The 27,633-nt window shown below is 41.1% G+C and overlaps 2 protein-coding genes across 2 annotated transcripts in view; both read right to left on the bottom strand.

The window, feature by feature from the left end:
* Positions 1 to 10,025, bottom strand: part of trpa1b (transient receptor potential cation channel, subfamily A, member 1b) — a 36,204-nt gene extending 26,179 nt beyond the window's left edge. The window contains exons 1-8 of the mRNA XM_080418509.1: positions 9,801 to 10,025; positions 9,307 to 9,404; positions 7,840 to 8,002; positions 6,686 to 6,861; positions 5,394 to 5,501; positions 4,840 to 4,948; positions 4,113 to 4,258; positions 1,122 to 1,258 (exon numbers count right to left, since the gene is read on the bottom strand). Of these exons, the coding sequence (XP_080274635.1) occupies positions 1,122 to 1,258; positions 4,113 to 4,258; positions 4,840 to 4,948; positions 5,394 to 5,501; positions 6,686 to 6,861; positions 7,840 to 8,002; positions 9,307 to 9,351 (884 nt within the window). The 5' untranslated portion in view covers positions 9,352 to 9,404; positions 9,801 to 10,025. The remainder of the gene's footprint in view (positions 1 to 1,121; positions 1,259 to 4,112; positions 4,259 to 4,839; positions 4,949 to 5,393; positions 5,502 to 6,685; positions 6,862 to 7,839; positions 8,003 to 9,306; positions 9,405 to 9,800) is intronic.
* The window catches only part of sbspon (somatomedin B and thrombospondin type 1 domain containing), a 297,594-nt gene that overhangs the window by 97,943 nt on the left and 172,018 nt on the right, over positions 1 to 27,633 (bottom strand). The gene's annotated exons all lie outside the window — the stretch shown is intronic.

A 27,633-nucleotide genomic window follows, 5' to 3' on the forward strand; every position in this document is an offset into this window, starting at 1 on the left:
GTTGAATGTAGATTCATAGCTGCTTGTGGACATTTTTAATCAAGATCCATTCCCCAATTCCTTGTATGATCACTTATTTCCATTCCTCTCTCTGCCAATACAAACAGCTTTTAGGATTATGCTGGGGGGTGAGGATATTTATTATATATACCTTATTATCATTGCAAATGAAAAGCAATCACGCAGTCCAGCCCCAGGGGTTTACAGCATATCTTAGTCATTCTCTTTTATGAGGGTGTTATGATGTTGATATTAGGTGGGTGTATTGACTATAAGGTCCGCACAGCAAGAGCTACAGTGGAGCTAATGACCGTGAATATGTCAGCAAACCCCCAAAGTAAACCCATGGTGTAAAGCCAAATTAATTAATGACAGCGGGAGACTGCATGCGAATAAGTTTACCGTAATGTCTGTTATTGAATGAGTGCTAACAACTGATGCTCTTGGGACTCTGCATAAGCACAGAAATAATGTCCAAAGGCTAACATACATTTACAGTCATTATTACGCAAGTTCTGTACTGTACAGTCAGCGGCAGTTATTGAAGGAATGAATACATTATGGGAGATAGGGCGATGTATATATGCATGAATTAATGCATTAATTCCTGACTCAAAGAATTTAAAGGGATAGTTCACCCCCAAAATGACTTTTTTTCTATCGACTACACACCCCATGGAGACCATCTCCGGTCGGAGACTCAAAGTGTCAACTTTGAGTCTCCTACCCGAGACATTAGCATCTTTCCGCCAGTCATCAAATTATTGGCTTAATCTCCATGAATTCAAGGCTTCGTGGGGGGTGTAATTTATAGAAAATACGATTTTTTTTGGGTGAACTTTCCTTTAAAGGGATACTTCACTTTCACATAAAATAAACATTAAAAAAATATATTAAAAAAAAATGAAAGAAGTTATGGCAAAATAAAGGCCCCCTCACACATTAGTAGGACACTCTAATGCGTGAGGGGGCCGTGATTTTTCCATTACTTTTTTCATTTATTTTTAATATATTTTTTAAATGTTTATTTTATGTGAAAGTGAAGTATCCCTTTAAGAAAGAAATAACTTATGTACAAAGACGGATGTATGATGGGAGGAATGAATGGATGAATAGTCAACCTATGCAGAGGGGTCTGACAAGCCCCATCGCGTATGTTGATGATGTCTTCTAACGGGCTGTAGGAGGACAGCATCAGTTTAACTGCCTCTGTAGCACCCTGGGTACAGGCGAAATGAAGGGCTGTGGACCTGTCAACCTGGATATCAGATAAGAACAAACATGCAGATACGTCATTTAAAGCAGTGTTGATTTCGACGACTAAAACTGTGACGAAAAATGTTTGTCGACTACCTTTTTTTCACTGACGAAAACTAAATAAAAACTAATCTATGATGACTAAAACTAAGACTAAATATATTGACAATTTGTCTTACAAATAAAAACTAGACTAAAATGTTAGGGAGGGAGAGGGACAAGTGGAGAAGAGATCCAGTAGAACTAAAAGACAAGTAATTTTATGCTTGGTTGCGCTCAGGTGTTGCGCTCTGAAAATAGCAGATCTACAAGCTCACAACGCGTCGCGCTGCGACGCAGTGTGAGCTTGTAGATCGGCTATTTTCAGCATGCAACCAAGTGAAAAATCAGCCATTACGACGCCATCAATGTCCGCCAAAATACATTTTAGTCGACTAATTCAACTGTAAATTTAGTGGACTATAATCTTATGATATTTAGTCGACTAAAACTAGACTAACAGTAAAACATTTCAGATGACTAAAATATGACTAAAACTGAATGGAATTTTATTCAAAAGACTATGACTAAAACTGAATCAAAATTTGCTGTCAAAATCAACACTAATTTAAAGCCTTATCCATACTTCGTCTCACTGCGGTGTTGAACGTCGGAAATAGCTGATCTACAAGCTCACAACAACGCGTTGTGTCTGCTATTTTTGGCATGTGACACTCATGCGACTTTTCTTATAATGCATGTGCTGTGCCTGGACACACATTATACATACACTGATGTGCACATACAAAATTCATGCACTGGTGGAAAGTAACTAGGTACATTTACTCAAATACTGTACGTAAAGGACAACTTCACTTCATTATAATTTGGTAACATTCTGGTCTATTTGGTCTGTGTCTCAGAGGAGGGCTGTGGACAGTTCAGAAACCCACCTGCCAGTGACATCATCGATGGGTAATCCAAGCTAATAGAAACCGCAGGCTTTCTATTCCTGGAAAGTTAGCACGCTATAATGGAATCCATTGTTCTTTCGTTAATACAAATCTAAATAAAACATTTGAAATATTGTAAACAAAAATACAAAAATAAAAAACTGCCTAACAATGATGTCACTGGTAGGTGGGTTTCTGAGTGTCCATACTCCTATAAGACAGAGTAGAAATAATAGTACCATTTCATCATGAGCATTAGTGAGGACCAATTATATGAATATAATGTAGGTTGAAAATGGGTTAAGTCGTCCTTTAAGTAAAATTTTTAGTTACCTTTACTTTACTTGAGATTTCCATGTCTTGATACTTCTACTCCACTACATCTGATCTCTCAGAGGCAAACAATATACTTTTTACTCCACTACAATTATTCGAAATCTTTTGTTACTATTTACGATGCAGATTCACATTATTAATAGGCTACAAAACATAAATTAAAGGTGAATTTATCATGTATTATTATACTACCCACCCAGCAGTACCATCATCATCCGGTTTTACGTCTGGAGACTCCCAGAACAGGCTTCAGACGCGCCTCAGTACATAAAGTAATTTTAAAAAATCCCCACCATTACCAGGAGTAACATTTATGTGATGAACTATTAATTACAATCCAATATCCAAACAAGTGGAGGATCGTGAAATGGCCTATTATGCATAATGGGTACTGTAAGTATTGGTGCTTTGAACACAGGACTTTTACGTACTTCTTCCACCACTGAATGCATGCATGCAGTTGTATGTGCTCACATGAGTATGCACAAAATTAATATGCATAGACAGACAGACAGAGAGACAGACAGACAGAAACACAGTCACACAGACATCCTGTCCACGTGACGTCCCCAGTGTAACATGAGAGAACTGTCTCCCAAGTCAGCTCTATAGTGGAGATGGGTCAGAAGAACCGTAACATGAGCCTTAAATGAGACAACTAGCACTGGCAGGAATAGCTCAGTGATTGCTTCACTCAGCTCCACAATGTAATTTGTATCCATTTAACCATCTCAATGTATTACTGTAGTCACTACTACTGTAGTAATCACATCTAGCCCAGAGTTAGACATGAGCTCTCAGATGGGCGTGATGACATATTCAGCCACACAATGAGTGAGATTGTATTCACCCAGCAAATGATGCTTTACAGGTGCAGCCCGGATGATTCTACCAAGCACCTGATGATGGAATAGTCATCAGGTGCCATTAGGTCATGTGAACAACACAGATCTGTCCGACTTTTTCATATTCCATCCTGATTAGCTAAGATTGGTATCTAAAGGTTGCAGGGGTGGTTTGCTTTGAACAAAAGGCCTGAAATCATGAATGCAGCGTGCGATTCCCGTGAAACGTTGCACGCACATTCCCACTAGGCCGAGGAAGAAAAGCCACCCTTTTCACATTGGCCTATTTATAGCGCCACCAGCCGGCCGATTTTTGCAAAACATTTTTTTTATATTACTCCTACAGATTGTGTCCAAACATCATCTATAGTCATGTCATCAAGACGAGCCTGTCAGATTTTTCATATTCCATCCTGACTGGCTAAGAATGATTCCAAACATTGCTGGCCCACCGAGGGAGCACTTTTTCTAGTTATTACTATTATTGCTGCTGCCATGTCTGAGGAAACCAGAACATAATAATTCTACTCTTTCGTGTCCGTACCCAAGATGTAACAATAAAGAAACCTTGAACCTTGAATGTTTTGAACTGAATGTAAAGCAGGAAAATGTTAACAGCTGGCAATTCATGTTCATACATTTTCCCTATCTTTGTTTATAAAATATTATAGGAGCGTAAGATAGCACATAACACTGTCATAGAGATTCAAATGGACTGTTTATGCTTTTGTGAGGAAGGTACCTGTAGCTGGTCAATTTTGGCCCCCATAGCAATACAGAAGCGGATGGTATCTATGTTCCCTCCCCGCACAGCCAGATGAAGGGGACTGCTGCTGGACTTGTCCAGGTAGTTGATGTGGACTTCACTTGATGTGCCAAGTACCTCTCCTGCCAGGAGAAAATGGATAAATGGCTTCTTTGTTATGAACAATGTAAATTGTCCTTATGAAGGTTTTATTGATTAGTCGGTAGTAGGCTAATAGGCTGGTGCATGCAAAGTTCTTAGGATACTATTTTGGTTCCGGGCAAGATGATCATGCCTATAGCCATGGCTATCTCTGTAGGCTGTCACATAGCTATTAATTCAATAACGGAGAACTGTCTGAAATCTAACAAATATTTGGTGCCTTGACTAAACATTTCCCCAACTATGTATAATTCACCAGCAGACCTCCCACTGTGGGTAAACAACACGTCAGTACTGTGAGGTCTGTTTAGCGTAAAATCTCTCCTGCAAAAACAATCTGCACTCTTCCGTTCATAACAATGAATTGATCTCCCTTGACGTGAACCTTTAAAGGGCGTGCAATGTTCTTTCAGGTCATTGATTGAAAATCTGTTATTTTTTAGCAAGATTATTGCGTTCACACTGTGTTCACACTGTGTTCATGTTCAATGTATGTGTTCACACAGCATATGACAAAGCATGAGTTAGGCTTTAGGGTTAAAAAGTCACTGTCATACAGTACCAGCCTTTAGGATCACTTCCATGGCTTGCTTTGCACCGGCAAAGGCAGCTGCATGAATAGCAAAATGGCCCAGCTTGTTCTGTCGGCACAGCCGTGCTCCATGCTTCAACTGAAGAGACAGATGGAGAGACAGAGAGAGAGAGACAGAAACAAGTCAAACTTTTAATAGCGCTTAAGCTGCAACAGGGCAACCCATCAGTTTACAGCACAGTCTGGTGGGCCATTAATCGACGGGACTCAGTCCTGCCCATAGACAAATTCAATTAAAATAAAAGTTTCATTTCCACTATAGTTTTTTTGTAGCTAAGGGCTGGGGGGCGGAACAGATGGACAGTATACCCTATGTAGACCAGCGCAGATGGACTGTAAAAACTGAATGGATCTACATGTGAGGGCCTTGATACATACCAACATGTTGAGAGCTTCACAGTTATTGATGGAGCAGCTAAATAGATCTACATTTGAGGGCCCTGATGCATACCAACATGTTGAGAGCCTCACAGTTATTGATGGAGCAGGTAAATGGATCTACACGTGAGGGCCCTGATACATACCAACATGTTGAGAGCCTCACGGTTATTGATGGAGCAGGCGAGCATCACGGGAGTGTTCCCAAGGTCTCCCTCCAAGTCGGAGTTCATAGCACTGCAGGAAAGCAGCAGCTGTAGGGGACAAGTGATAAATACTTTTACAGAGAGCTGCGTACATTCAGTCCTTGCCACCCTCGTCTCTCCTTGGTGCCTGCAGCCTGCCACCTGCACCAGGCTGGAGCTGGGTGTGTGAGTGGCTAACAGCCAGGTGCCATGGGGGCTACAGACCAAGGACTCTCCTTGCAGAAGGTTGAGTCTAAGTAAACAACTCAGTTGGCTGACATGGAGCCAACGCTCTAGAATGCGGCATTTGCTCCAGGTGACAAGTTGGTGGCTGCTGTACCTACTTTCTTTTCATTTGAATTTGAAAAATTCTAAGAATGAAAAAAAGAAAAAAAGGATTATGATCTGATATGACACTGTCTATTATAAATCTTCTTTGTCTGTTTTTGTAGCTTCATACCCTCAACTTCATCATTATAACAGATTCATTAGCAGTTCTGTGAACATAAATAGGCCTCTCGTAACTAGCCAGGCATGTGCTCCTATCTAGTCATTAGCTAATCTAAAGGGTAGTGAAATCAAAGTGTGAAGTTAAAGGGAGTTTGGTTTAAGAACAAGACAATTATGATGCTGTTTGATTGGTCAGGGCAGCTCAGGACATCTTGTCCTTCGCCGTGGGTGCTCAGGTGTAAGTGAGGATCATGAAGGTGGCACCTCTCCTCTGCCAAGCTGTTGATTGGCTAACAGTCAAGCAAATTAAAAAACCTGGACTGGAGACTGCTGGAGGATAGCATGGTAGGGAAGGACTAATCTACCCCCACTGTGAGCGCTCTGTGACTGGTCAATGTCATGTGCAGATAGATATAGCAGAGAAGAACTACTGTACTGTACTGTACATCACATACCACTACTCCATATTGGTAGAGGCCTTATTAAATACACACTACAGAAATATGAATACATTATTTATATATATCATGCAGTACTGTAAGCATTTGGATTGCAACATTTCAGGGAATGCTATATTGGCTAGATAGATTTTTTTATGCCGCAGCATAATTCTGCAGTCAATTATCTTTTAATTATAAGTATATTTTTTATATTTAGTTTTCAGTTTGCTTAACTATTCATTTCTTACTTTGAGTTTCTTGGGGGTGGCTGTTTCGAGTTCAAAAACACAAAAAAAAAACATAAAACTTTAGGACTGTAGATGCACAGCCACTGAGGTTAATTTCCTTGCTATAGTTCCTGACCTCCACCAAGTTGTTGTGTCCGCGGCTGACAGCCAGGTGCAAAGGGGACATGAGGGCCATGTTGAGGATGTTGGGGTTGGCCCCGAGGTCCAGAAGAGCTCTGCAGCTCTCAGCTTGGTTCCTCTCCACGGCCCAGTGTAGGGGGACACTGCCCTGCTCATCACAGCTGTTCAGCTCTGGGGAAGGGGATGCATCGTTGATAACCCATGTGCACAATGCATGCTTTCAGTGGTGGAAAAAGTACTCAAATTCTTTACTTAAGTAAAAGTACCAATACTGCAATATAAAAATACTCTGTTACAAGTAAAAGTCCAGAATAAAAAATGTACTTGAGTAAAAGTACAAAAGTATTGGCATCAAAATGTACTGAAAGTACCAAAAGTAAAAGTACTAAATATTTGAAAATAGCAGATCTACAAGTTGGGTTAAAGTGGTTAATGTAGGTTTCATTATATCATAGTTTATATCTGAAAAGTAATTAGTAACTAAAGTTTTCAAGTAAATGTAGTGGAGTAAAAGTACAATATTTGCCTCTGAGATGTAGTGGAGTAGAAGTAAAATTATTGGAAATTGGAAATACTCAAGTAAAGTACAAATACCTCAAAATTGTACTTAAGTACAGTACTTAAGTACATTTACTTAGTTATTTTCCACCACTGCATGCTTGACCAAATACATATATGCATATAGCACACACACACACACACACACACACACACACACACACACACACACACACACACACACACACACACACACACACACACACACACACACACACACACACACACACACACACACACACACACACACACTCACGACAACGTCTTTGTCATTCATCTGTGTTTACGTCCGGAGACTCCTGTCCAGGACAGGCTTCAGACACACCTCCTGCAGGAGGCTCGGCCCAGATCTGAACCCATTGCGGTTAAACATTGAGGAACGCCTTTAGCCAAAACATGTCTGTATGTACTACAGCTTTCTATCCGCTGCTATAAATAAAAAATTAAATCCAGTGTCTTGTTCAAACCTCTTTATTTCTTTCTGTGATGTACTGTACGCGACAGCTCACTCCACAGACAGCGGTAGCAGAAAAACAAACACTTCTTTACCTGAGCTACACTCCTATGATTGATGACTGAGGTACTGCTCACCCTCCGAGTCGATGACAGTGGTGATGAATTGAATGACGGCGACATGACCTCCTGCAGCCGCATGATGAAGCAGACTGCCTCCAGCTTCATCCTTCTCACTCAGGACCTCTGGGCTCTTCCTCACCAAGCTCTCCAGCAGCGGCAAGTCCCCGCTCTCAGCCAACTTGAACATATTATTGATGCAAAGATAATGTACCGTAAACTTCACAAAAAAAATACGAGTTAACAGATCTTGCCATTAGGGATTGCTGTCTGTATCAGCCGATCGGTATTGGATAATAATTGGTTTACGTGTTAATGTTAAGCATAAGTTAACGCAGCCTGATCTCCAAGAATTTAGTATACATTGCACGGATCCAGTGCACGTCATTCCGTGCGTAGTCGCCTAGAAACCCCGAAAATCTGTGCATATGTACGGCAAGTCCCACGGTGGGCGTAACCAGTTGCAACTCGGAAGCAGAGCAGTGCCCACAACAAAATGTACAATTCTGTGCCTATCGGTACGTAACTCAAACGGCGCTGAGTAGGCTCAAGGGAACGTCGCAACATTCGGTACGGCAACTCGCTCGCTTTAGCTCACTCGGTGGTCCCTTACGTGGCGACAGTTCCCTTTAGACTGCGCGCCTCCGAAATGGTTTAGTCACAATGGGGGAGATGCGAGGCGGCTATGCACGGATTTTCGGGTTTTCCAGTTGTCTCTGCACGGAATTTGAAAAACGTTCAATGACAACGTTTCCTCTGGCGATTGGTTAATGATATCACACTGTCACAAGCTGTTGTGAAACTATGGTCAATGACAGTTACCAGTTTTAGAACACTGTAAATGTGCTACATGGGATCCATTGCTCTGAAACTCTTTTGGGCTGCTATGCTATTTCCCATTTAGGAATATTGCCATAAATGAATGTTGGATCGCTTGTATAGTTAAAATTCACAGGCGTCGCATAAGTCTGCTGTTTTCAACACTGTACAGCAATGGAGCATACATTTTACAAACTATAGAAGCTGACTATAGGCAGTAACAGTAAAAGATTGATATTGGCAGATATTTCTTCACCCCTCATGCCCACTCCCTTTAAAATTATAAAAACACAGGATTCTGTATCTATTCTGTAAGAGCTTGAAACATTTTTGACATATTATGTGTTATGGTTCTAAATCTGGTCCTATTAACAATTATTTTTCTTTCTAAATTGTTTGCAATTTTTTTAAGGCAAACACTGATGTCATAACTTGAAAAAGAGAAAGGCGAGCACTCGTCAGTTGAATAGTTCACAGTTCACTGGGTCGGGTGCACGGTTCTGGCAGAAACAGTGTCTTAGAAAATAACACCAGCACACTGTGGAAGGCCGTAGGCCGAAACGTCCGTGAGTGATCTGCTGCTGGGGGCTACTCAATAAATAAGAGATCCTAAAAGGACCATGTGAGTGGTGGTGATCTTTTCTAAAACACTGATGTCAGCCTCACCTGAAAAACATAATGGATGGCCAGGGCAGAGTCGTCATCTCCCATGAGGCACGTGTAGGAGCTGAAGTGATCCACGTTGAAGTTGATTAGTTCACTCACTGGAGACAATGGAAGCACAGGGCAATGAATACACACATACATACCGTATATAATCTGTGTGTGTGTGTGTATATATATATATATATATATATATATACAATATACAAGGTTCAGTATAATTTGCCAGAATCCTGTATAAATCATATTACCGTCGTGAAAATAAAAGTCTAGCAGCTAGAGCAGGTACTTCCATGTAGACAGAAATACCATTACAAGACTCATTTCCATTTCACGGAATCTGCCCAATGATCCCCCAAGACCCATATATATATGCATATATACATATGCATATGTATATATATAATTAATTTGTACTTTACAGCAAAATACTGATTTACCAGCACAACACTACTGTAGCAAAAAACTGTAGTTCAAGTACATGAGTCTTGCTTTACCTGCAAAAAGGATTGCTGATTGTGAGAGCGGGTATACGCGGCTTATAGCCAGAAGCCCATCTCACCAGCAGAAGCAAGGGGCACAGATGACTTTGTTGTCGCCAAGAGAGGGCGTTCAATTCCTCTGAGCATTTGGAGGGTGAAGTCCTTCTGTTGAGGAAAGCAATTAACTTCTCCACAGCTGGGGGCAGCTTGCTGGACTCTCTACTGTATGTTGTCCTTGGCAAAGGCCTGGGCGGCTGGGATTGAAAAGAGACCTTGTAACTTTATTGTATGAAGTCACCCCTGACCTCATGCAATAACGCTATAGGATGCAGCTCATATATTCTTGTTTATCATGTCCCAGTTGATAGATGCCCCTGCAGATTTATTTCCCAAGTCAAAGCAACCGATGAGTATATGTACAGATGGATGACCTGTATACGGATGGCGGTCATTTTGTGGAAATTAGATTTGTTTTCTGGGTTGTTCACACATTCTTGATTTACTGTGTACCTTTTGCATACAAGGAAAGCCCGGCGGCAGCCCCTTGTGCACACACACCCAAGCTATCATGCATACATCAAATGCAGTTGAATGCGGGTCCTACCAATGCCTTTTCCCTCTGCGGAGCCATTATTGTGAGCAGAATGTCTCTTCTCTAGAAAAGGGATCAATAATCAACTATAATCTTGGTGGCTGTGGTCAGCACTGCAGTCAATTTAACCCACTCCTCTTCTGGCAGCTCTCTGCACATTAACAGTGGTTTGGTTTGACTGGTGAATCAAGATAGTGCATAATAATAAAGTAGCAATGTAGTGTAGAATCCAATAGTCCTATATTAAAATCGCCTAGTGGGTCGACTTCTTGTTTATCCGCATGCTATGTTCTAGCAGACCAGGTCATCCAATTTCCTACACATATAACCTAGAAATCAATCATGGCTGTAGCCTTTGGATCGGGTACTTTTAATTGTTCAGCATACATTTGTATTCGTTCTGTGGGCCATATGTTGACTTCTTCTTCATGTAGTTTCCCCCGCACTGGATGCCTTACGGAACTTTGCTGCCTCCCACAGAGTGTGTGTGTGTGTGTGCGTGTGCGTGTGCGTGTGCGTGTGTGCGTGCGCGTGCGTGTGCGCGCGCGATAATAATTCCATTAACAGTGAGGCTGTGCTGTGTACAAACTGGTCTTTACTGTACCAGTCAACTGAACTCAAATCTTTCAATCTCAGCTGTGAATCACATCCAGTAAAGCATAACTGAATGAAACCAATTACCATTGTACCATTGGCACTGTTTTTCCGGTCATTTCCAAGCAGCTGTAGTACTATCAGTTTCACTAATGAGTCATTTGTAGAAGTGTACAAGATGTTGTGATATACAGTAACAACGAAGAATTGGACAAGACGTTTTTCCAAGCAATTACAACAAGTACATCTGGCAGATACATTTGTATCCTATAGTGACGTTACTAAACAAACTGATTACCGTGATATTGACTTAGTAAATTAGCATCATGTTGGCTCCCTTGGGAGAGATGTTTATTTCCATGGTTTGGGTTAGGGTTAGGTAATGCCAAAACTAATTACATTTTAATATCATGTAATCAAGTTTATATCAATATATTGGTTATTTAATATAAACACTGCAATTAAATGAGTATCTTTGAATTTAATGTTGCATCAAAGATTATAAGCTTATCAAAGATTATAAGATTATAAGATTATTAACATAAACATAAATGCACGTTGTAATATAAAAGTGAATGCAAACTTTCTTAAACTAAAGTTATTATTTATTCTCTTAACTGGTAAATAGTTTAAAGGAAACTGACATTCTCAGAACATTCTCTGGGAGTTTGTTACAATTTTACTTGCTACCGACTATAATACACACACCACCTGTTTCCTCCAGTTGTTTTCTACCATGTCTTTGATTTAGAATTAAATCATATGACTTCATTACAGACAGCTGAGAAATGTTCTGATCAATTTTTACAGTTTCGACATTGAATCACAGAGATGAAGCTGAAAATAGAAAGTTAACCAAACTTCAATCTTGTACTAGTACCTGCTGTAGTAGATCTGTTGACGTCCTTGCGGCCCGGCCCTGTGTGCAGCAGTGTGGAAGTGCTCCTCCTCAGTGCAAGAAACGATTTAAATGGGGAAAATGCATTACCTCTCCTACATGGTTACTGCTAAGCAAAACCCTGCCCCTTTTGAACACTGGGCTCTCCCATGATACTGTCACAGACAAGCCCATACGGTAATGTGATATGATAAAGGCAAATATTTCAAAGGGAACATAATGTCCAACAAACAGTCATAATAATATTTTGCTAATGCGTCTGGATGCACATTACTTCTGAAAGCAATTGTTTTAAAATCTACAAAACGACATTTTGGGGCAGAAAGTAGACTAGAATGTCCTACTCATGTAGATGTACTATAACTAGACTTAGAGGGATATTTCACTTTCAAAACTACTCAAGTAAATATAGCGCTTTTGAAGAGTACTCTGAGTAGCGGCAGTGGTGGAAAAAGTACTCAAATGTTTTACTTAAGTAAAAGTATCAATACTGCACTGTAGAAGTACTCTGTTACAAGTAAAAGTCCGGAATTCTAAATTTACTTGAGTAAAAGTACAGAAGTATTGGCATCAAAATGTACTTAAAGTACCAAAAGTAAAAGTACAAAAATGTTTGTAAATAGCCGATCTACAAGCTCACACGCGTCGCAAAGCGACACGTTGTGAGCTTGTAGATCTGCTATTTTCAAATAGCCTAGGTATAAAATAGGGCTAAAGTGGTTAATGTATGTTTCGTAATATCATAATTTATATCTGAAAAGTAACTAGTAACTAAAGTTTTCAAGTAATTGTAGTGGAGTAAAAGTACAATATTTGCCTCTGAGATGTAGTGGAGTAGAAGTAAAAGTATTGGAAATTAGAAATACTCAAGTAAAGTACAAATACCTTAAAATTGTACTTAAGTACAGTACTTAGTTCCTTTCCACCACTGAGTAACGGTTACTTAGTCACATATGATCACAGTAAAAGGGCAATTGTGGCATCCTCACCACAATAACCATTTCCATATGAATATGTCCTGCAACCAATTCATCTCCAATTCAGTGATGGCACGTGAATTCGCGTTTTATCTCTGTTATTCACGTAACTCGAGAACCGTCCAACCGACAGACTTCAAACTCGGCACGTGCGTCGCTGCCAACCCGAGGGGGTTATGTGCACAGCGTTGAGTTGGTCCCATAGGTGGTTGTCCAGAACCGCCGATCTGACCGTTCCGCCCATATGTAGGCATATGGTAGACCCTCCAGAAAAATGTGATTATGCGATCGCATAATATGCACATCGCATTGCATAATATGTATATGTATGTATAATATATATATATGCGGCATATTTCTCAACCTTTCGCATATTTCGCAACTTTCCGCATATTTTGCAACTTCACGCAATTTCACCGCATAAAATCACATAAAAAACCTGCATATTTCATCGCAAAATCTAGGATTTTAGCCCGCATACTCAAGGATTTTAGCCCGCATACTCAAGGATTTTAGCCCGCATAATCAAGGATTTTTGCCCGCGTTTTTCTGGAGGGTCTGATATGGAGATCCGGTTGTCCAGAGTCGCCGATCCGATCACTATGCCCAAATATAGGTATATATATGGACATCCAGTTGTCCAGAACCGCCGATCCAAACGATATGGGCATACCCATATATATGGGCATCTCCATATGGTAATACGGGTACTCTGACAACGGGTACAAGCGGTATTGCATAACTGGGTGGGGCATACATTAGCAATTTGCATCGTTCCCGGCTTGCGTCGCTCCCGAGTAGATAGGTGCCCAATGGGCACCGGTCTAGTTTTAACAAAAGAGAATCACGTACTCTACCTTTAATCTTAAATGTAATCTTAAAGATGATTTTTCTTTCCCACTTTATAAGATGCTGAAAGTAGAGAGACAGGAAAGAGAGAGAGGATGACGTACAGCAAAGGGCCTCGTCAGAACCCGGGCCAGCTGCAGGAAATACTTAACCTCCAAATGATATGCGCTCTACCAGGTGAGCTAACTGCTGCTGTGCATTCTTCAGCAGGCTGAGCTGCCTACAGTGGAAAGCTAATGGAAATCATCATGGTGCCACCGCTTCTAAACATCCTAATTACTTCCTGTCACATGATCAACAGAGCAAGGGGGAGAAACCTGACCACCTGCCATCTATCATTTATCCAGCCAACAGAAAGCTGTCCCGTCCACTCTTCGTTTAGGATGAGGCTCCTTCTGCTGCATGTTCTCAGAAAGTGAATGGTTCTCGTGACAAGTCAGAATGACAGTGACCTCCCAGACCTCCTATTGATGGAAGGGATTAATGAGTATTCCTCAGAGGGGGAAGAAATGGGGCTGGAATTAAGAGAAGGCGTACTCTATCAGGCAGGATTATCAGATAAGGCATATCATTAACTAAGGATTATGCTGGCATTACACAGGCATAGTCAAGGGAATAAGAATTGTCAGGTTGCTCGCTCATTGTTGCCGATAGAACATAGTCTAAAAATATATATTCTAACTGTCATGCTAGCTTTATAGACATTTTGACTGCAAGGTTATTGATGGAAGAAAGTTGAAGCCATGGAGATTTTAGTTGTACAATGGAACAAGAACAACTTTTTTTCGTTTCTTTTTCTTTTTACATGTTTGGCCCTGTTAGTGGGGTCTCAGAGACATTAACCTGTCACAATTCCAGTTAATTAAGTATTTGATAGTGATACTATTTATGTAATAACCATAAATGTCAGTGTACTACTATGATGTGGGCATTAATAAACCTACATGTACTGTAATACGGATAGTTTTCATCCTATTGTACCAGCCACTAACAGAAATGTTCTGATACATTAAGTCCTCCCATATGCTATTAATTATCAACTTCAAGTTTATTGTCACATTCCAACTGTACAGGTATAAAAGAGTGGGTGAAATTATTTTCCATACAAGCTTCCACAAATTGCTGTTCACAAAATATAGTATCACGTTGCCAGGCACTCGGAGATCGGCACTTACCGATTCGTCTGGGGTTCTGGGAACGTCTAAATGCAGCAGTAATTGCTAGAATAGCAGCCGCTAACAAACTTACGCCCACTGCTTTGGAAACCAATCATCAAAATCTGTTTGCACTTTTACTTTTGATACTACACTAGATACTGTACCTTTCTTAAGTACATTTAACGTGAACGATTTTAAGACTTTGAAGGGATTTTTGTTTGGGTGACTTTAACTTTGACTGGAGTTATTTTTAATTAATATATCTGTACTTTTACTCAATTATTAGTCTTTCAAGTACTTTATATACCACTGTTTATTTAACTTGTATGGTAGAATTGGGCAGCAAATTATGAAGCAGTTACAGCTTTGTAACATGGCGGCTTGACGGCTACCTCCAGATGTCACTTTAGGGAGGAAAATGTATAAAATAATAAATAACATAGTAAATCAACCATTTAACCAAAGAGTTCCAAGTTTTATTACGGTTTCCGGTTAAATGGTTAACCATGAACATTTTGTACATTTTTGATGTCAGTCATTTGCCGTTATTGTGGCCCCCTGCCTAATAGTCGAACACCCCTGCTGTAGGCCGTCTCATCATCATCAATAATCAAGCCCATCACCGACCTGTGCGCAGCCAAGCTGTCAAGTTTGTACTGGGAGTAGTGGAGAGAGATCAGAATTTGATGTGATGCGGCCTAGTCTCATCACCCGACAGTCCGGTATCTAGCTGTGAATGGTTGAATGCAGGCCCAGATCTCTGAACTTTGTGTCGAGCTTGGCAGGAATATTGTGTAGAATCCTGAGCTGTAGTCTGCCATTCAGTTACTCCCCTCCAGGTGAGTAATGGTGGAATGAAGAGCAATGGCAATAGCATCGTTAGTGGATCTGTTTTGAACATTTGCAAACCGGCATGGGTCCAGTGTGGCAGGCAGCACAGAACAAATGTAGCCCCTCACCAACTCTGCAAAGCATTTAATGACTGCCCTTCAATCAATCATGTATTAGATGCATGTATGTTTGTTTAACCAATGTGTTCTGTACTCAAACACATTGAAAGCCATAGCTTTAAGCTCTGTTGTACAGACACTCATTTGAAACTTAATCCATCATTCTAAATGCCATTTTCTCCAGTGTTTTCCAGAGACCCAGACCACCTGGTGAGAGCAATACCATAAAACTAATATTTGCCAGCTTATTGTTCCCAGTGGGTTATCTTTTACGTGTGTGTGTGTGTGTGTGTGTGTGTGTGTGTGTGTGTGTGTGTGTGTGTGTGTGTGTGTGTGTGTGTACTGTACATGTATTACTTACTATACCAAATGTCCCCATAATACAATTTCAAAAATGTATATTGTTTGTGACGACCATTTTCCTGGTCCCCACAAGAAATATGGTTGCTTTATGATTATACAATACTTAGTAGTACTAGATTAATCACTCCCGTATACACTGGGAGCGATTAACTCGCATTCATTTAAACTGCTGTTTGTGTTATGAGTACATTATAACCAGGCGATGAAGCGACACAATTCTTTTTCGAAAGGAGGTCGATTTTTCAACGAGAATAAAATCATGAACCTGTATCAATGAGGCATTCTCCAAAATAAAAATTTGATGTGAAATAATCGCATTGCATTTTTATTAATTTATTTGCGTCGCTCCTGGTGTGTAATGAAATGGAGCAACAAAACGTTCCATTCCCATTGAAAACCATTGACTCAAAAAGACGGCCACATAGGCAGAATCAATGTTAGGTGTGACCGTACCTTTAGGCTTACAATTATAAAAAGATTCAGGTTGGGGTTAGAGTTAGGATTAGAGTTTTTGATTGATTGAACACTTTATTAGACAGAAATGTAAACAACACAAGGTACAGTCAGACATTTGAGCTAAAAGGATAGCACAAAAAAGTCCTGGGGACTTGTTTCCATTGTGGTCCTATGTATTAGATTCATCAACATAGCATAAAAATAACACCAAAATGCAATATCATCAACAAATATAAAACACTATATGTACAGAGTAGAAAAGGGAAAGAATAAAACAACCGTAGGCAGTGAATGCCATCACCTTTCTACGGCAGAAGTGAGTTTACCTCCCCTTTTGGCCTCCTGAAAGATGGTTTCTCAGGCCTGTTTTGAAGGAAGCCAGTGATCCACATTTTTAAATGGATGATGTCAGGGCATTCGACACTTTGCTGGCAGTGCAGTAGAAAGCGAATTTACCCATGTTTGTTCTACAGGTGGGTGGTACCAGATCGTTGTTGTAGCTCCCTAGTATTGTGGCTGTGGGTGTCCCTCACTTTGGTGAGGTAATTAGTCAGGTATGAGGGTATTGAGGGCAGAGCCCCTTTGACTATCTTGAAAACAAATCCCATTTTTAATAGCTTAACCCTGTCCTCTACCCTGAGCCATCCCAGACTAGCAAAATGTGTTGGAAATAGGTGGGTCATGGGCCCCAGGCCGAGAAGTAGTCGAATCAATTTGTTCTGGGAGGTCTAAAGCTTAGTCTTTAGCGACATTGGGATGTTGGAGAACCAACAGGTAGAAGGCATTTAATTAGGGCTCCGGCAAGAGTCCTGAGAGCACTTTTGTTGACAAAAGAGGAAATTCTACCCAAACATATTTTATTTACTTTTTTGATCAACTTTGATGCCATACTTTCACCTGTCACTTTGTTGTCAAGAATACAGCCCAAATAGGTAATCTCTTCTTTGCTTGAGATTACTAGATCATCAACTCTTCATTTGCATACATTACTGCGGGAATGTTTGGACCCAAAAAGAATGTATTCTGTTTTACCAAGGCGTAATGACAGTTTGTTATCGGAAAGCCAAGTACGGATTTGACCGAGTTCAGAACTGAGAGCTTCCTCAACTTGCATATTGTCCTCGCCCGAGACCAGGAGTGCTGAGTCATCAGCGAATATTTCCCTATTTTGTACCTAGTTGTGCGCCGATGTCACACCCAGAAAAATAACCGATCTCGAAGCTTGTAGAGCTTGTAGATCTGCTATCTTTTGGCAATTCTTTTTTTGGGCTATTTTCAGCTATTTTCAATGCAATCCTAAAATGTTTGTCCTCACAAGTATAGTAACTCAAAACATGTATGTGCGTGTGTCTAATAATTAGACAAATAAACAACTGAATATTATTAGCTGTGTTTGTTCAGCTAAAGAGGGCAGTATCTTGTGTCATGCACACAGACAGAGAATAGGGAAATGGGTGGGTGTGACAGACCAAGAATAGGGAAATGGATGTTGGGCTACTTTATATTGTAAGCATTTGACTATGAATAAAAAAACACCTGTGTGTCTGATGGAAATGAAATGAAAACAGGATTTAAATGTTTTCCTCTGGAGGACACGCACAGTATATTCAGTAGCAGTGTGGTAACGACGATGTCACATGACAGCACCTGTCAGATATGTCTCTTTTTGACTATGAAGGGTAACCCAGAACCTTGCATAAACCTGGAACCTTTCCAGAACCTGTGAAGTTCTGTGATGGTGTTTTCTGTTTAAAATAGCCGATCTACAAGCTCACAACGCTTGTAGATCGGCTATTTTTGCTTTTCTTTCTCTGAGAACTACGGTATTTTTGAAACCGAGTCGTAGCGTATGGAAACAAAGCCCAGAACCTGTGAAGTGCGTTACGTGGCACAGCACGGTACGGTACGGTTGAGTTACTGTAGGTCTTGCAGTCAAAAAGAGCTATAAGCGAGATCACGACTGCTGACTATAGCTGGTTACCTTGCAATGGCAGGGGAAGGAGCCTTCTGGTGTCTGAATTATGCATTCATGTCATTATGCACAGCACACACTGCAGAAGCCACCACTCCATGAAAATATATATATATATTTTCTTTTTTTACATGCTTTCTCGCTCCTTGCTCAGCCATGCACATCATACCACTAATACCGATAAACATGAAAAAAATAAACATAAAATGAAAAACTTTATTGCCAGTTTTACACACTCACACTGATTTGCCAGTTTTACCCACTCACACTGATTTGCATATTGAGTGCTTTGCTGGTAACCCCTACCATCCGCAGGCTACACAGGCAAACGTTAGTCTGTTTTAAATACCTCACACAGCGTCAGGGCCGGAGGAGGAGGGGTTAACATGTTGCTACGCTATAGGGGCTGAGAGCAGCAATATGTAGAGTCCATTAACCCTTGAGCTGTCAATCAAAACCCTACGATGGCCCTGGTCCAAAGTGGTACACTGTGTGTGTGTGTGTGTGTGTGTGTGTGTGTGTGTGTGTGTGTGTGTGCGTGTGCGTGTGCGTGTGTGTGTGTGTGTGTGTGACACATGTGCCTGTTGGTGTTCCATCACTTATAGATGAGCTTACCTCTTAAAAGAGGGTAGTGCCCTTCAGCAACTCTAGCCCTGGCAGATTGCTTCTTGACACTGCATTTATCCCCTGGTCAGAAGTCGTTTCTCTATACTGTGACTTGAGTGACTTGTCAACAGTGTTAATGGCAGCTCTGTAAAAACTGGGCTATCACTGAATTATGCTCAGCCTACAGTTAAAATACTATTTTTTGCAACGTGTTGTGAGCTTGTAGATCGTCAATTTCTGGTGAAGAGATTTGGTGTAGAGGAGACAATTGGAGCGGACCAAGTATAGAGCCCTGGGGGAACCCATGTCAACTAAGTATATGGGGTTTAAGTGGTTAAATTAGTTTATTGTACCAACACACCCTGCCTGTGTACATGTAATATTAACATGTCTGTCAGCTATTGTAAATCCCATTCATTATTTTCTACGGAAATCTCTTTAGTCATACCAGGGATTAGATACTTCCAAAGTGCACAAGCTCTCAAAGGCAAGCTTTTCTGGCTGTCACTATGGTGAACAGAACAAGAAACATTTTTTAATACTTAATGGTAATTTGCTAATTAGTAAAGTAGTAATAATGTTTTCTTTTTGCTGAACAGTCTTAACCAAATGTTGTTTTTTAAAGCCAACATGCAAATGTAAAATGGCCGTCTTCATTACAATATATGAACACTGTTGTTGTACTCACACCAATCTGGGAACCCATTCAGTAAAAAAAAAAGGGGATTTATTTTTTTCCCATTGTTTTGGGCTATGGGGACATCACCACCTTTTGTGTGTAGAAACGGGAACTCGGTTTGGCTCCTCCCCTTTCTTAGTCCACTACCTCCCGGGTGCTTCTGTGTTTATTAACAACAACACTACATGTTTAGGGCAGTGGTGGTGGATTATACTCAAACAACCACTAAATCACTGATGTTTAGAATTATAGTTTCAATCTATTACCACAGTAAAACTGTCGACGTGCAAAGAAAACCAATGCAGTGTGAATGGACAACACAGTAGTGGATAACAGCATCTATAATTAACCATCATAATTTTGCTTCACTGAAACAAGCCTTTACATTTCAGTGTGGTACCACCTGGATCTCTCACATGGGAAACTAAACAGCCAGCTCAGCCAAAGGCAATCCCCCCTTGACCAAGGGAGATATCTTCTGGTCTTCATGCCAGCACATTCTCCCAGCCCTTTCGTCAAACAGGTGATGAGGTTGGGAAAGGATTTGCACATGCGGCACCCGTTTGACACGACAGGACTGCCCTGTGACAGACGTTGATGCGACCTGCGTCTTTTGTTTTAAGTGTTTTTAGTGGATGTGACTTCCACATTCCAGTGTGGGCGGGACAACTGGGAGCATTTGTAAATGGTGACTTGCATCGCGTCAAACGGGTGAAGACATATTTTTTAAATCACATTTTATGGTACTGCTAATGAGGATCGAAATAAACAATCTAAACACATGGCCATATTTTGCCCTATCTTGTCACTATAGTACGACTTGAGAGTGATAATATGTTGTTAATTCAGGGCTACTCTGCTATACCTGGCTATGTTGTTTTCATAAGATCAATGATTAAATGATTAGACAACTGCATACTGTATGTTGAGTGGCTACTCAACATATGCATTGAAAGTAGGATATACAACCGTATTACTTGAGCCAAAATATAGATGCCGCTGGTCAAATAGTACTCCACTACAAGTGAAAGTGGTTCAGTGAGATTTAAGTTCTGGAGTACTTGCTTTTTAAAAATACTTAAGTATTCATGCATTCTTAATATTAATGCATTGCTGTATTGTTTTCACAATGCATTTACATAATCCCCTAACTCTATGAATGCGCTGACTGTGCTGTCCATCTCAAATGTGGTGATAGCCTAGTCAAACTATTCAAACTAGAAGAAGTCCTTATCTAGTAACTTCAGTAGAGGATACAGTGAAATTGGAAGTGATGACACAAAGAAATGGGCAGACAAAATTGGAACTGGAAATGTACCGACGTAGTGAATATTAAAGTTTTAAACTAGCAGTTGTAGATAGACAGACAGACAACTAATCCACACATACAGTGTTGTGGGAGGTCTTGCAGTTGCTCAATATTTATTGATGTAACATCTATAGCTGCTAGTTTAAATCTTTGTTTTCAAAATACACTACTTCAAACAGTCTGTTTCTTCACCTCGATAGAGGACACAAATGTTGACAGACTGTCACTCACAACCTCGTCCCGATGGCTACTGTTTACGCCAATCAATATCCATGACATGTCTAACTTTTTTTTAGTTTTTTTGCAAATATGATGATTTCTGGCCATGTCATATGGTCTTTTAAAGTTGGAACCAGCACCTGCAACTGATCGTAGAGCCCCATAGTGATGCAGTGAGACCAGTGGTGGACTGGCCTTTTGTCAAAAGGCCTCAGAGAGAGTCCAGGATACCAGCCTTGTGCTGGCCCAGGTCCAGTGGAGAGAATTCTTCAGTGGCTGAGACACTGGCCTAGTGGGCACTGATCTGCTTTTTGGCCTCCATTTTCAAGACCCACTACTTTTTTATTTCTTCCATGAAGTCTAGTGAACCTTGAGTCTGTCTTTAATACAATGCTCTGAACCAACGCTATAACCAAAATTATGGTACGAGTCCATCTCACAAGACCATTTCTCACCCTCACTTTTTATTTCTATTGCTAAGCCACTACTATGCGGCCAAATAATGCTTATTTATTGTTTGCTTCCTCAACAAATATTTCGATGTCCCAGTCTTTTAAGTTACTCTTCATTTTACTGAAATTAACAGTGCCAATTTTTTAAAATATTATATCACCCCTGTGCCAAGGCCAAAAATACATTGTAAAAAAAAAAGTGCTTAGGAAGCGAGATACAGCCTTTTTCAGTAAGATGTTAAACAAGAAGTGAATGGAGCAGCAAATCTTCAATGATAATATATCTTGGGTTCTGAAAAAATAAAATAAAAAATGTGACGTCAATGGCACTGAATGAATTACACTGGGAAATGTGAAGGCTGTAAATGGGTTACAGTTTTTAAAAACATTTAGGGGTATAACTGGAGTTGGATCGAAATGTGCATTCACGTGTGCACAATTCTACTGATTTCTCTGATGGAAAAACATCTGTACAGAGAAATGCTTTGGGCACAAAGCAGGCATGCAAAATTACTCTGTTCCATGGCACGTGCAATATTCTGACCATGCCTCTGTTAGTGAATCACAATCATTATACATTGCAGGCTTACATACAGTACTTGCCTTCTCTTTACAGTTGCATATTGCCACGCCGCCATTTCTCTATAAAGAAATGTTTGACTAGAGGTGTCTCATGGAGAAAGCAGTGAAGTTGCTGACAGAAGAGAAGCATGGCCCCTAAAGACATTTCACCAGTGAAGAAATGGAAACCAGGTAGAAGGGAGAAAGGACACTTTTCTATAGTTTCCTCCAGGGTGACAATGGTGAAGAAAAAAAAAAGGATTGGGCTTCAGACAGTTACCAAGGCAGTATGTTGTGTTCCTTGGGAACAAGACTGTGGCTCAGGTAAAAAGAATGCTAAGGATGCTAAAAGAATAGACCAGAAGAAAAAGGAAACGGGTGGAGAACAAGGACCATCTGTCAGCAAGATGAAAGGTGAACTCGCCACAAATATTGGACAAACATCCATAAATGGGGTCCTCCAAGAAAGGATGATGTGCTGGCAACCTCTCACTCCCCTGTTGTCAACCTCCAAACCAGCCCGCCTCAGGAATCTAGTCGGCATGCCTGTGTGTTGACAAGGTTGTCCAGAGCCAGCTGGCTCTCCTGAATGTCATGTTTTTTATTTTATTTAATAGCCACCAGCTCAGGCCATCTGCGTGGCTCCCATATTTTGTGACAGTGCGTGCACGCGGACAAGTACACTGACTTATGTGCTAGAAAAGTACACTGACTGAAAAAAAAGGATGATCTGTTATTTGGAGGAAAGGTTGACTGAGTAGATCCATACTGTAGTTACCCGCTGGATTATTATGCATATAACAAAAGGACTTGAATTAAAAAAAAGAACTGAATTAAAATGACTTATTAGCATCTGAGGTCTTCAGTGGATAACAGGAATGCACAGAAATAGTGCAGCCCATTAATGTGTTTAACTTAAACTTGTTTTCAGTGTTTTTAATGGCAACATTGCCTTGTTTTAAAAGTCTACATAGTCCGCATTCTGTCATCTTCCCCTATACTCGTCATATTTGGCCAAACAAATTCAGGTAACAAAATGTTGAGGAATCGCAGGTTTGTGTTTAAAACTTTTGAAAGAATGGCTTAAGCACATAATGTGTGCATAATATGCACTTATTGTGAAGGAGGCCCATTGTGTGCGTATCTACTGTACTTAATGTGGACAGGGCCGGCGCGTCCATACAGGCGAGTGAGGCAACATAGGCGGCCGCCTAGAGCGGCAGTTTGGAGAGGCGGAAAAACAAAGTCGGGGGGAAAAAAAATATATATTTTTTTTAATTCATTTTAAGTGTTTTGATAATAAATCGGAAAAATCAGGCAAAAATAAGAATTAAATAACTAAACCCTAACCCTAACCTTAAAACCGTGCGTGCGGGGGCGCATCAGAGGAATCTCGCCTAGAGCGCTGATCAGCCCAGAACCGGGCCTGAGTGTGGATGCTGTGGATGCTGTGCAAACTTTGATACATATGGCCCCTGGTTGCTCCACTTCTGCCACAAGAGAGATCAATGAATGGTGCAGGTGGCGGCTTCTGAGTTCATCACTCTTTTTCTCTCCCACATGTCTTTCTTAAAGGTCTGTCTGCCACTGTCTGACTGCATATGTCCCTCTCTCTCCCTCTATTCTCATCCCTATGTATTGGAGCCTCAGTTGAGCAGAGCTGAGTTGCGTTGAGCCAGACTGCAGGCTCCTTATACGTCTGCCTGAAACCTTTGAGGCATAAATCCTTTATGATTATCTGGGGATCTGTGTGGATTCTCACGGGATGGATTGGAAAAACAATCGCAAGCTACTGGAGCTGCTGGCAGCAGGGTCGGATGAGTAAGAAGCGGTGGTGTCGTTTCTGTATGCTACTGTAATGCCATCTGCTCAGCCTGCGAGGCCTTGCCCTCACACCCCTGGCACCTGGCAGAGTGCAGTTTTTGCTATTATTCCCAATCCACTTGTTTTTCAAATCATAGAAATATGTACAATGTATCTAATCGAATCGTACAGTATAAATCATTTTATTTATTACAGCCAAATTCAAACTATGCACGCGTGTGTGCATTTGTTTGTGTTTTACAAACCTTCACACCTGTTGGGAATCCTTTCATGAGCTCCTCTCTTCTCCTCTGATGAAGGTGCAGTGATGGAAAAAGTACTAAATATTTTTAAGTAAAAGTATCAATACTGCAAATATAGAAATACTCTGTTACAAGTAAAAGTCCGGATTTCAAAATGTACTTGATGTAAAAGTACAAAAGTGTTGCCTTCAAAATGTACTTAAAGTATCAAGAGTTGTACTCTTTATACAGAATGTCCCATTTCCCGTTTTCAAACGTATAAAAATCATTTGAAAATAGCAGATCTACAAGCTCACAATGCGTCGCGATGCGACGCATTGTGAGCTTGTAGATCAACTATTTTCAAATGGACGAAATGTATATAGGGCTGAAGTGGTTAATGTATGTTTTGTAATAATCTAAATCTACAAAGTAACTATTAACTAAAGTTTTCAAATAATTGTAGTGGATAATTGTAGTTGTAAAAGTACAATATTTGCCTCTGAGATGTAGTGGAGTATAAGAAAATTGGAAATACTCCAGTAAAGTAAAAAAAATACCTCAAAATTGTACTTAAGTACAGTACTTGAGTACATGTACTAGTTACTTTACACCACTGTAAAGGTGTATCTGTATTTGGAGGATGTGCTGCTCCTTCCGTGAGATCAATGCCTGGAGGACCCCCCCCCCCTGCCACCCCCACTCAGACATGACCTTTAGTCCTCTTTCCTAGCATTCCTCCAACCATACAGGAGACATGAAAGAGACTGATGTTCAAATAAGATGTACTGTAGGTTCAGCTGTGTGTTTACTTAATGAGAAGAGCTAGGGAAATATATTTCATCATATTGAATATTGTTTCATCTCTCGTTCCCCTGCACCACCAAAGTGAAGTGCCGCAGGTAGATTAAAGTGAATGCTGGGTAGCTAGCTGCTGCTGGTTTGGGCTTACATGGTAGAAGGCTTCCTTCAACTCTTTCTAACCCCCCCTGGAAGTTGGTTCCTTGATCTGAGTATAACTTTGTCAGTGACACAATCTTGCACCCGAAGGGAAAGTAGTTGAGATTAGAATTAAGCCTATAGCTTAATCAAACGCTACGCTTGATAATCAGGCGAACCAGCTACCAGGATTACTGCTCAGGTGAACTTCCAAAACTGAACTTTTACAGATATGTGCGAGGCACCCACACATATCTGTGCATGCGTGCAGGTCAATCTACTAATTGTCCTTGACCTTTCTAACATATTCAACTCTTTAATTCAAGAAGGAGAGCTATGGGGATGCACCTGATGAGGGTGGTATGCTGCATCGTTTCCTCCACTGTCAGTGTGAGAATGTGTCAGTCAGGGCATGAGTTTCATGGAGGCCATGGCTGCTATGGCCCCTTAGTTTGGCCTTCTGCCCCTCATAAAATGATATGCCCTGAAGCCACAGTGGCCTTGATGCCCCGGCCCATGGCGCGTAATCAGACAGAATTATAGTAACAATTGAATTTAAAACGGTTTACAGTTGTGTGCATAGATGCGATTCTGTGGCCTTAAACAAGCCCCCACCGGGTGCCCGCTGGCCTAGCGGTCCAGGCGCATACCACATATAGGCTCTAATGCCTGAAAGAGCGCCGCGGGTTCGAATCCCAATCCCGACGACCGTTGCTGCAGCGACATTACAAAGTCTATACCAGTTGTGCTATAAACACGCCCCCTTCTGTGGCCAACGCGGAAGTGCCTCTGCCTACAACAACTGCGGGCTATTTCTTTAGCCCGTATACGGAGGCGCGCCGTCTCAAGCGAACTTGAGCCACGTGAGGCACCACTGAGCGAGCTAAAGCGAGCGAGTTGCCGTGCCGAACGTTGCGATGTTCGCTTGGGCCGACTCAGCGCCGTTCGACTTATGTACCGATAGGGACAGAATAGTAAATCATGTTTTGGTGAGAGCGTTTGCCCCAACTGTCACTCAAAGTGGCTACTGGCCAATCACAGCGCGTCCTTGCACAAGCATATTGGCCAATCATGCACAACTGGTATAGACTATGTAAGGACGCGTTGCTGCATGTCACTAGCACTGCCAGTTTAGACTGTGCCGGGCCAAACCGGGCCAAACCATGGGCAAAATGGAAACACATTGGTACCATTCTCAGCCATCCTCCATCAAGCTCAGAACCGTTCTCTGCTACTGTGGAAAGGGGCCTTGAGTTTGTAGGAGAAACTGTAAAGTGGGGCTTCAACTTGAAAACTTTGTAAGAGGCGCTATCTCTAAACTAGCAGAATGGCAGTAAACCGATCAGGAGTAGTGGTTAGTTCCACTTGGATGGCACAGACAAGGCCTATTCACTCTGACACCACTCGGTGATGGGAGGTGTGGGGGGGTATTGACGGGCAGCAACGAGAGTGCCCACCAGGGCAGTGTGTCAGTGGGGTTGGTGCTTTAATAATTGGATTTCAAGTCAATATGGTACAATTAGTCATCCTGTACCATTGGCTTGCTGCTATTGATTGAGCATTGACTTACCGGTAAGTACTAAATAAATATCATTAAATTGTTTTCCTATCAAGAAGAGTAGGATGTTTTGATTTGATTGGAAGCCAATGTTTGCACATGCAGTATTGCGGACTGCTTGTACAGTATGAGTATAGTGACAAATAAACCCTCTTGTGATTCTTGATTCAATGCCTTATAAGAGTGAGGGTTTTGGGAGACAATAAAACGACGGAGACTTGCAGACAGTTGGAGGAAGGGATTACGCTGAAAGGCACAGCTGAAAGTGACAAGGACAGATAAGAGATGGGAACGGTAGATGAGCCCTTGCCACTCTGGGCTGCCATGCTTCCTTGGCCTTATATGGCACCTGAGGATGGGTGGATGACTGAACATTAATTGACTGCCTTCACGGATCCATCAGACTCTCATTTCGAAGGTCAATGCAAAGGTTGTTAACAGCCGCCTCGGCGGCCTGATTCATCCAAAACTTCTATAATGAACGCCCTGACCTCTCTGTTTCATTTATTTGGGATCCTCTCCACAGCGATTGGTTTTCCACAGTCACATTTAGCTCTTAAAACCAGAAGACGAACAGCTAACAGTGGTCCACAGGCAGGTTTAATAGGCTTCAATATTATATTAGCCTATTACATTAGCAATATTACATCTAGACTCATATAAAAATACTAC

Source organism: Gymnoscopelus braueri, assembly GCF_963280865.1.
Source record: "Gymnoscopelus braueri genome assembly, chromosome: 21".
NCBI classification, from domain to species: Eukaryota; Metazoa; Chordata; class Actinopteri; order Myctophiformes; family Myctophidae; genus Gymnoscopelus; species Gymnoscopelus braueri.